The 10,206-nt window shown below is 35.4% G+C and overlaps 3 protein-coding genes across 4 annotated transcripts; 2 read left to right on the forward strand and 1 right to left on the reverse strand.

The window, feature by feature from the left end:
- The first annotated feature begins 1,370 nt into the window (after window positions 1-1,370).
- On the forward strand, window positions 1,371-5,832 carry LOC107430236 (uncharacterized protein At5g41620). The gene is made up of 3 exons (XM_048463934.2): window positions 1,371-2,145; window positions 3,360-3,488; window positions 4,111-5,832. Exons 1-3 carry the CDS (start codon window positions 1,705-1,707, stop codon window positions 5,617-5,619), a joined length of 2,079 nt encoding a protein of 692 aa, XP_048319891.1. The 5' UTR covers window positions 1,371-1,704; the 3' UTR covers window positions 5,620-5,832.
- A 1,042-nt stretch (window positions 5,833-6,874) lies between these two features.
- On the forward strand, window positions 6,875-8,216 carry LOC125419206 (uncharacterized). The gene is made up of 3 exons (XM_016041040.4): window positions 6,875-7,151; window positions 7,774-7,906; window positions 7,999-8,216. Exons 1-3 carry the CDS (start codon window positions 6,988-6,990, stop codon window positions 8,053-8,055), a joined length of 354 nt encoding a protein of 117 aa, XP_015896526.2. The 5' UTR covers window positions 6,875-6,987; the 3' UTR covers window positions 8,056-8,216.
- On the reverse strand, window positions 8,118-10,206 carry LOC107430223 (uncharacterized). Of its 2 annotated transcripts, XM_016041039.4 has the most exons (7): window positions 9,696-10,204; window positions 9,422-9,591; window positions 9,205-9,307; window positions 8,926-9,042; window positions 8,666-8,836; window positions 8,365-8,488; window positions 8,118-8,254 (listed from the first exon to the last, which is right to left on the reverse strand). In XM_016041039.4, exons 1-7 carry the CDS (start codon window positions 9,981-9,983, stop codon window positions 8,118-8,120), a joined length of 1,110 nt encoding a protein of 369 aa, XP_015896525.3. In that variant the 5' UTR covers window positions 9,984-10,204. The 2 variants fall into 2 exon arrangements, with proteins under 2 accessions (XP_015896525.3, XP_060674236.1); XM_060818253.1 differs by having other exon boundaries at window positions 8,156-8,488; window positions 9,696-10,206.

Genomic DNA, 10,206 nt, shown 5'->3' on the forward strand with positions numbered 1-10,206 from the left:
ACATATATTCAAAAAGAAATCTGTATGTTATACACTTTCTTTTTTCTTTTTCTTTTTTTTGGGTAATTATATGTTGTAAATACACATTGAATTCAAATATCTAAAGACTTTTTGTTTTATTGACTGAAAGGTGGTAGAGTAGGTAGACTAGGTAAAACAGATTTACACCAGGAAGATGAGAAACAGTAGTATTTAAGGGGCAGTGATTCTTCCATACTCTGAGAATCTGAATATTTATGAAGCAATATTCGTACAATTAATGAATTTTTTTGTTTGTGCAATGAAGTTTGCAACTATTATGTTTAACTTAAAAAATTTTATTTAATTTTTGAATTTTTTTTCTTAATTAAAAGTATGATGCAATTTTTCAATGTATATGGTCAAACAATGAATAATTTGAAGATGTTGATTACATTACTTGTTAATCAATCTTTTATTTCCTTTATCTAAGTTTGAAGATGATCGAGCTATGGAAATGACATAAAATACAACCATTACCCACATTCATTGGGAAAAGTGATTTTTTTTTTTCTTTTAACCCTTGGATAGTGGTTTTTCTTTTTTAATTTTCCAATATAACAAAAACGGTATTTTCATGGATATTAATTCAATCCAACAAAAAAGGGAAAACCCAAAACAAAATGTAGATAAAAAGACCAACATTCATTTTATTACACATACCCTTTTATGGCAAAAGTTGAGCTTTTCAAGACATGTCCCAAAAAAAAAGTGATTTTTAAATTTGTTTTTGCTAAAAAAGTGTATTATTGATTTATCAAAAAAAAAAAAAAGTGCATTGTTGTATGTACCTTACTATTGGATTATAACAAATTAATAAAATTTAAGGCCAACTAATATAATGTTTTAAAGAAATTGTTAATTAGTGATTTTTTTATCAAAAGAAAATTCTCAAAAATTTGTTTTTTAATTTCTCCGGTAAATATGATGATGGATTAAAAAAAAAAAAAAAAAAAAAACATATATTGTGATGGATTAAGTGTTAGGTTGTATCCGACAGAGTTACCAGAAAAGAGTGAAAGAACTAGAAGAGTTAAAGGCTAAAGCAATTTAATTATCTTTTTATTACTTTTTTTAAGATAGAACAATTTATTTTATTTTTTGTATTTTTTATTTTTTTTAAAACTCAAAAAAAATTTAATTTTTTGATTATGAATTATAAAAACTAGAAAGTTAGTATACCTACCAAACAGAAGACTAAAAATCAGAAGATCATGGTTTAGCAGTGACAGAGACAGGAGTCAAAAAATGCAGCAGTAAAAAGAAAAAATTATCTCAAAGATTTGAAATATGTATATATATATACATATATATCCGTACAATCAATCAGACACATTGAAGGAGGGTCTCGGTGATACATCAAAAAAAAAATACAAAGCCAGGTAACCCTACCCTTTTTTTTTTTGACCTTTTGAGCCTCTTTGTCCATGGTGAAGATCAAAAACCACTTGTAGCTCTTCTCAGTGAACTTTTTTGCTCAAAAACCATAAACACCAAAAAAGAAAATAACACATACCCACAAACCAAAGCTAAAAGAACCCAAAAACCCAGAAAGAGAAACTTAAAAAAATAAAATAAAATAAAATTAAAATTAAAAAAAAAAGTGATGACAGAGAAAGAAGCACTTGGGGGTGGAAGAAAGTCTAGAGAGAGAGAGAATTGAAGTTAAAGAGAGAGAAAAAAAAAATGAAAAAGGAAGGAGAAAGTGGGGAAGGGGGAGCAGAAAAGGAGGAAAATTTGGGAGAAAAGTTGAGAAGAGGGCTATTGGTAGGGAAAAGAGGGGGCCCTAGTACTCCAGTAGTGTCCTCATGGAGAGCCATCATTAATAAACACCACCACCACCCTCTTCAACCTTCTTCTTCTTCTACCATTCCTACTAATAATAGTACTGTTTCTCTTGTCTCTGCTAGAAAGCTTGGAGCCTCTCTTTGGGAGTTCCAACACTACCTACCTTTTCCTAAAATGCACAGAGGACCTCACAGTAATGGTGCTGCTGCCGCTGCTGCTGGTCCTCCTCCCTCTAGGCTTCGCCACCTCCATCATCATAACCATCATCACCTTCACAAGGACAAAGGCCTTGACCTTTCTAACTTTCTTGCTGATAATTCCCCCAGTTCTCCTGAGCAGGTTTTGATTCTTTTGATTTGGTTTTTCTTTCATTTTGCTTTGGGGTTTGACAATTTTGTTGCTTTTGCTCTTCTGATTAATGTAAAAATTGGTATTTTTTTATTTTTTTTTATTGGTTTTTTACTGTTTTTACGCGTTTTGTCCTGTTTTTCTTGTTTATTTATATATATATATATATTTAAATTTTTATGTGTTGATTGGTGTCCATTTTGCTTTTGTTCTTAATTCATTTTGGCGCTTTAGGATTTGAGAAGAGTTTAGTTTTTTTTTTTTTTTTTTTTTTTTTTTTTTTTTGGGTAGATTTTAAGTTTTTGTTGAGATAATCTGTTGAGCTAGTATTTTATATCTTTAGCTGCTTTCCTTGTTCCCAACGAAGCAATCCAATTTCAGGTTGGTTCAGGCATTTCTTAACTTGTTCAAGATCAATGCCGCGGTTTTCGCAGTAGTAGATGTAGTTGGTTCATCTGACACGAAATATTTATGAATTAAGATCTTGTCGCTAGAGAGAGGCCATTGTTTCTATCTCTGAAATCCTTGCTTGTTCTCCATTATATCATCTTTTGAAGCTGTTGTTAGTTCCATTTCCTTGATAATTTTCTTTTCTTTCTGGTTTGCTTAGGAACTTCAAATTTTAATTTATTTGTTTATTTTTAAAAGAATAAGTGGTTTTTGTTCACCAATATGGTAATGTGGTTTATATGTATGGAACTGCCAATTACTTTCATAACAAAAACAAGCTGCTGTTAGTTCCTTCATAATTTTCTTCTCTTTTTGGTTTGCTTAGGAACTTCAATTTTTTATTTTTTATTTTTTTATTTTTAATGAATAAGTGGTTTTTGTTCATCGATAGGGTAATGTGATTTATTTGTACCGAACTGCCAATTACTTCCTTAACAAAAACAAATCCAATGAACTAGCTATGAAACTATTGTATCCTGCTTCTGACTCTTTTTATCCCTAAAAATCAAACAAATCAACTAACAGGAGCTACTTACTTGTTTAAATGAATAACTATATATTTGGTAGACATTGCTCGCCTATAACAGAAGGAGGTTTTTAGTAAGTATTGGAGTCAGATTATATCTCTTCTCAGTTATCAAGTTGACTCCTTGCATTGCGTGCTTTTGGAGGCTGCAGTATAATGGACTTCTGAAGTTTTCCAGTTTGCTGTTATTTCCTCCTCAATTGATTTGTTTTTCTGATTACCATTTCAGCCAGCAAGCGCAAGCAGTTTGAGGAGGCATGTTGCTGCATCGTTGATGCAACATCATCGAACACTTGAAAGGAACAATCATCATGCATTGCAGCCTGTATCTCCTGCAAGTTATGGCAGTTCCATGGAGGTAAGCATGTAACTCTTTTTCCCTTTCCTCTTTTTTATTTTTATTTTTAATGGCAGTTACATATTTGGTCACTTGAAGAGGTGATTTTTCTAGGAGGCAAAATTTGCATTAGCTGTCAAAATTTTATTTTGAGTAGAACGAGGCAGAGTGAGTGTGATTATTATCCTGTTTCTAGTGATGAGAACTTATTATATTGACTAAGTTGTGGCCTTTAATGCTACTATGTAGGAGATTATGAAGCAATTTTGTTCTCCATGAAATGTAAAAAAAGCTACCTAATCATATCTCCAATGCTCAAATAGTGAAACTTAGAATTGACTAGGGAAGCAATTTCTCTATAACTGTGGTCCTTGGAGAGTGTCTTGTGTCCTTTAACATTAATAGTAATTCAGTGTATTTGGTTCTTAGTTACCAAAACTGATTTTATAGATTACCTTCTATTCATCTGTGTTGTATAAAGATTTTTCCTTGATAGCACCACTTCTATCCATGCTAGTAGCATCTGTTCTTATCAAGCTTTGGTTTTTTGGATGTTTCCCATAAAATTTTTTCCTTTCAACCATAACAAAATTATTTTAGGATACCGTATCTTTTGTTTAGTGTCACATGCCTTCTCGTGCAGGTGGCACCATACAATCCTGCAGTCACTCCTACAAGTTCTCTAGACTTTAAGGGAAGGATTGGTGAATCACATTATAGCCTTAAAACATCTACTGAACTGCTAAAAGTATTAAATAGGATCTGGAGCTTGGAAGAACAGCATGTATCCAGTGTTTCAATAATAAAAGCATTGAGAACAGAGCTGGATCATACCCGTTTGAAGATCAAAGAGTTGCTTCGAGAACGACAATCTGATCGGCATGAGATAGATGAGTTGATGAAGCACCTAGCTGAAGATAAACTGGTTAGGAAAAGTAAAGAACAAGAACGAATTCATACTGCAGTTCAGTCTGTGAGGGATGAGCTAGAAGATGAGAGGAAGTTAAGAAAACGCTCAGAAAGCTTACACAGGAAATTAGCTCGGGAGCTTTCTGAGGTGAAATCTACTCTTTCTGGTGTTGTGAAGGACCTGGAGAGAGAGAGAAGATCAAGGAAGTTGTTGGAAGACCTCTGTGATGAATTTGCAAAGGGGATAAAAGACTATGAACAGGAGGTGCATGCTCTGAAACAGAAAACTGACAAGGATTGGGCTGGAAATGATGAACGTGATCGATTGATTCTCCATGTATCTGAATCATGGCTTGACGAACGGATGCAGATGCAACTGGAAGATGCCCAGTCTGGTTTTACTGAAAAGAACTCAATAGTTGACAAATTACGGCTGGAAATAGAGACCTTCCTTCGAGCTAAACACATGGACACTTCTAAGAGGATTGAAAATCTATTGCCAAGAGAACGCAGAAATTCACTGGAATCTGTTCCTCTGAATGAAGTTGTGAGTGCTCCTCAAGATGTTGGTGATGAAGAAGATTCTTTAGGCAGTGGTTCACATTGCTTTGAGCTTCACAAACCAAGCAACACTGACTTTAAATCACATGGCGATGAAGCTGTGGATGGTTATGTTGATGAAGCAATGAAATTGAATAATGCCAGGAAGAAACCTGAGGCTCGTGAAAGGATAAAAGGGCGTTCTCCTTCCAGCTTGCAAGTTAAGTTTGAAGAAAAGATGGCTTGGGCCATGTCATGTAACGGAGCTAAGAATTCCCAGTCAGTAAACGCAGAGCAGGGGAAAAATGAAGAAGGGAAACCAGCTGACAAATCCATAAAGTCTGAACAATGTGAAGTTACTGAAGATGGAAATTATGCAAATCGGAACAAACATGATGAAACTTCTGGGATGAATTTAAGTTACACAGTTGATAACCTTTTAAGAAGCCAATATAGGCCTTCAGATGGCGGGAATATGCATTTTGAAAACAATAACTGTGAGGCTTCCTGCAGTAACACTGGATGGAGGAATCAGGCAAGTCCGGTAAGACAATGGATGGAAAAACTCACATCCACAGATCTTGACCTACCCGAGTCATCTTCCAAATTGCCTGTAAAGGAGAACACTTTGAAGGCAAAACTTCTTGAAGCAAGGACAAAAGGGCAGCGATCACGTTCAAAAGCTCACAAAGGACCCTCTTAGACTTTTATCATGTGAATATAACAGCTCTGTGCTGTAACAGTAGCTCTGCATCCTCCTCTTTTTAATTTTGTCAAGTCTGTATATGAATGGAATTTTCTTACATAGATATACAAAACAAAGAGATCCAAGACCAACTACAGTTTTTTAAGTTATTGCCCATGTAGATTCTTTTCAGGCTATATGTTTAATAAGGAATACCTCTTAATTGTTGCATTTGTTTTGGATAGGTGAATCAGTTTTGAACGAGTCTTTTTTCAGTTTTGGCTTTTAAAACGGTAGAAGTATTGAAAACTGCCTAGTTGAAGATATTTGTTGCAGAGACTTTATGCTACAAAGTACAAGCGACACATGGGAGACAAAAGGGTGTTGGGAGTTGCAGACCAAGCTAACCTTAAAGGTGTCCTGATTCCAACTTCTGGGCAGGAGGTGAGGGTCATTGATATGATATGAGATTCTCTCAAAAGCCATTTTTGTTTTTGTTTTGTGTTTTTTAAGTCAAATACTTCTCCTCCATGTAACATAATTTGTGATGAATTACAGTTCAATTTGACTGTTCTTGTTGGAATTACAGTTCGATCGGCTGATTGCTGACATGTCAGCCTCAACGTAGTGTACCATATCATTTGAACTTGCAATGTAGCAAAAGTTGTGTTGAAAAGCTTCTTTTTTTTTGTTTTTTTTGGCCCTTGTTCGATATGATAAGCCACTAAACTTCCACACCCTAAGTAGTTTTTTCTATCTCTGTGCTAACATATTGGGTTGGTGATAAGATGATAAGCCTCTAAACTTAGACTCTAATCAGGAGGCTAAAGGTTCAAACACCACCATTGCCTAAGTCAAAAGCTCAATCATACTTGTAGACATAAATGTTTATAGATTCTTCAATCGATATGGCTGAATTCACCATTTATGATCTCAAATGGTTATCCAACCGTCTAGGTTAGAAGTTCGATTACATATTCGTACATAGATTGTTAAATCTACAACAATCTTTTTTTTTTTTTTTTTTCCTGCTAAAATAAATCTACAACAATCTATGTGAAAGTGTAAGGAGTTGCAAGGGTATGTCAACTTTTAAAAAAAGAAAAATATTTTTTTTTTAAAAAAAAAAAAAAAAAAAAAAGGAAAAAAAAATGTCTAACCTTGACTCGGGTTGGGCTCATGGTAAGCCCAGTTGAATCCAACTGTACAATTCCAATCACCCAATCCATATGATCTGCCTCAGGCCCTTAGGAGTGCAATGTAGCTTTTCAATCTCGTTCTCGATGTCAGTGAGACGAATTGGTGGTTAAAAAACTGAGAACAGAGAGAAATCGCAATCCCTCTTCGCCACTCTCTCTGTCTGTGTCTGTGTCTGTGTGCAGAGAAATGGCGGGGGTGTCGTTTAGGTGGATACTGCAGCTTCATAAAGACGTCCCGAAAGCCGCTCGCTTTTACTCGGAAGGCTTGGACTTTACCGTCAATGTCTGTACGTTGCGCTGGGCTGAGCTTCAATCTGGTCCTCTCAAACTTGCCCTCATGCAATCCCCCAAGTCTCTCTCTCTCTCTCTCTCTCTCTCTCTCTCTGTGAATGCATTTTATGTATTTGGTTTTTTTGTCTACAAGATCACAAAAACCCAACTCACGCACCAAATACTCGCACACATACACATTCATGGTTTTATTATTTAAGGGGTGGAGTAAAAACTCTCTTAACTTTTCTAACTTCTTTAGCTGAAACATCGCCTTTTTCTCTCAATTTTCGCTGGCAATCCATGTAATCGAAGTAAAACCCATCTTTTACTTTTCAAAATAGATGTCAAGTCTATTGAGGCTCTCACTATTTTATGACAAAAACGTGTCATTAATTTTTTTATTTTTCACTTGTCTATTGAGAATTGTCATGGGAATAGGTGACAGCAATATTTGAATGTCAAATGTCAATACAGTTAGCATAATCGATATGTGTGTGTGTGTATATATATATATTTGATTCATATTTGTTCATTATTTTTGTTTTCTTGGTTGCCAGTTGGAGAACATAGTTTGAATTAGTTTGTGGCTTCAACGCTGATTTGGCTGTTGATGGAAATTATACCGAATACTTTTATTTCAATTACCTTTTTTAGGCTTTGCCTGTAATTGGAGATGCAATATGCTGACTTAGTATCACAGTGATCATATCATGCAGAAGGGATACTCTTCACTTCTATCTTTTACAGTCACAGACATTAACAGTACAGTAACGAGATTAATGGCATTAGGAGCAGAACTAGATGGCTCCATTAAATATGAGATCCATGGAAAGGTGATAATTCAATTCCCTAGGCTGCACTTACTTAACTTCTCGTAATGCTTTTTGATCTAAATATGCTATTTATATAATGTGATTCTGATCAGGTTGCAGCCATGCGATGTATGGATGGCCATATGTTAGGCCTTTATGAACCTGCATAGGAGCTGCAGAGGCAAGCCCTTTTCAAACATTTATCTGAAGTAACCTTTATTGGAGTTTTTATCTAAGCAACTTTGAAATCTGTAGAAGAGAGAGCGAAGATGTGAGAAACTTCTTCTTTCTTTGGATTTCCTTGAATAATTGATACAGTTTGTTCATCCAAGTCTATAACAACGGTACATAGTGTGTAAAGTGTTGGACCTGAAAAGAAGGCAAACAGGGTGTGTGACATAAGCAAGGGGGTTTAAAGTTCAAAAAAAAAAAAAAAAAGAAATAAATTAAAAAAAAAATTAGTTTTTGTTCTAAATTACCTTCCATGTAGATGGGGTATTTTGGATCTTCTGTATCTCCAAGTAGTGATAGGAAATCTTTTCTTGAACTTTTTGGTAGGCTAGCTGCTTTTTTTTGTCTGCTTAGTGAGTTTTCATCTTGTACCTTCAGCAACCCATCAACTTTTTATTAATTGAAAAGGATTTATTTCCCTTCAGAACCATATTCTATTAGTATATTGGACATACATATAATATATTATATTTACTCTATTGATTGTTAGTGGAAGCCCCTAGCTTGATCTAGCCTCCTAAATTCTATCTGGCTACACATATTACTTACTTGATGAACTTGAAGATGGAGATACATGTTTGCATGGAAGAATGGTGTTGCCCCAATCTCATAAACTGAAGACCGATTCCTAGAAGCTGTTTCAACATTGAGAATTCTACGTGTCCTTGTTTCAATGAGATTGTAACTATGTCCCACAGAAGCCTCTGAAGAACAAATTTTCTGAAATTGCAAGCCATACTTCAGAAAGTTGAAAACCATTCATCACCAAACATGAATATTCAATGAAGTCCAACATTGCATAATCTTACAGATAATGCATCATTTATGCTTGTTGCTTCAAGGAGGTCTCTCGAAATAAAGTTTCGGCCTATGCCTCCAGCAACAATCTCATTTTCAGATGGGGGTACTGAATTGAGCGTAAATGCCTGCAGACATATTGGAGTGTCTCAAAGACTTACAAAGAGCCGTATGCAGAATGTAACCATTCAGCCTGACATTCTGTAAGATAAGTACATTCCATTGAATTGTTTTTATCATCCAATCAATTTGCATTGCTTTTTCTGGATCTGCTCTTAGACAGTTCTTACCAGTCCGTGATTGTTGAACGCAAATGCACAGCTTGGGAGCTCCCCTGCATATGTATAAGCAGTGTATGTAAGCCCATTTGACAGCGTTCCTTTGATCAAATAGCTGCAAGAGGGTCAAGAAATTATGTTATTAAGGGAATCTTTTACTGAGTAGGACTCTTAGTCTGCTGAGTTTTTTAAAACATGATTAGATTAGAATATACTAGAGCTGCCATACGTGTGCCCAACTAAAGCAAAGTTTGCATCCTCATTGTGAGCTGCAACGGCCATGGACTCACTAACAGCAAGAACATCAGAACAGTCATCTGAGGGATCCTCAACTGGAGTAGTCAACTCTGTCTTGGGAAGAAATGGAAGAATCTCTTTCCTGAAGTTGATTAGTATTATCTGCAAATGGACAAACAAGAATATTGAGCAAAAAGACCATTCGATGATAAACATGGAAAAAGTGTGGGAAGTAAAATCATTATGTCCTTTTGAAGTGGACCCACGTCAAGTACCGGTACACCACTTCCTTCTGCTATCCCTACAAGCTCTTCCCAATATTTTGGAAACTTGTTTTGGTTGTTACTACAGAGAGCTTGAATGAGTGGCTGTGATTGTGAGGTTTGGGCAAAAGGGAGGAGCTGGTTTTGAAGAATGAGGTCTCTGGTCAATCTGCTTCTTATCTGGCTTGAGAACCTCTGGCCTATGAGAAAGCCCATCTGGTGAGCATTCTCACATGGCCCTACTTCGAATATCTCCAACACTTTTCCCACTTCGACGTTCGAGTTCCCCATTTTCTTCTTCCTTTAGGTGGGGATGAATTCAGTAACAGTAAAGAACTATCTTATCCTCTTCTTTATCTCCAAATATTAAATGTTTCACCCAATAAAGCCACTTTTCTTAGCGGTTTTCTATGCCCAGCATAAACCGTGTTCTGTAGCAGCGGTTTCTAAATCAATGACTCAATACTCTCATATTTTTATAGTGTTTTACTGGTGAGAAATTCAAGTGCTCCAA

The sequence above is a fragment of the Ziziphus jujuba genome, chromosome 6 (assembly GCF_031755915.1).
Source record: "Ziziphus jujuba cultivar Dongzao chromosome 6, ASM3175591v1".
Classification (NCBI taxonomy): Eukaryota; Viridiplantae; Streptophyta; class Magnoliopsida; order Rosales; family Rhamnaceae; genus Ziziphus; species Ziziphus jujuba.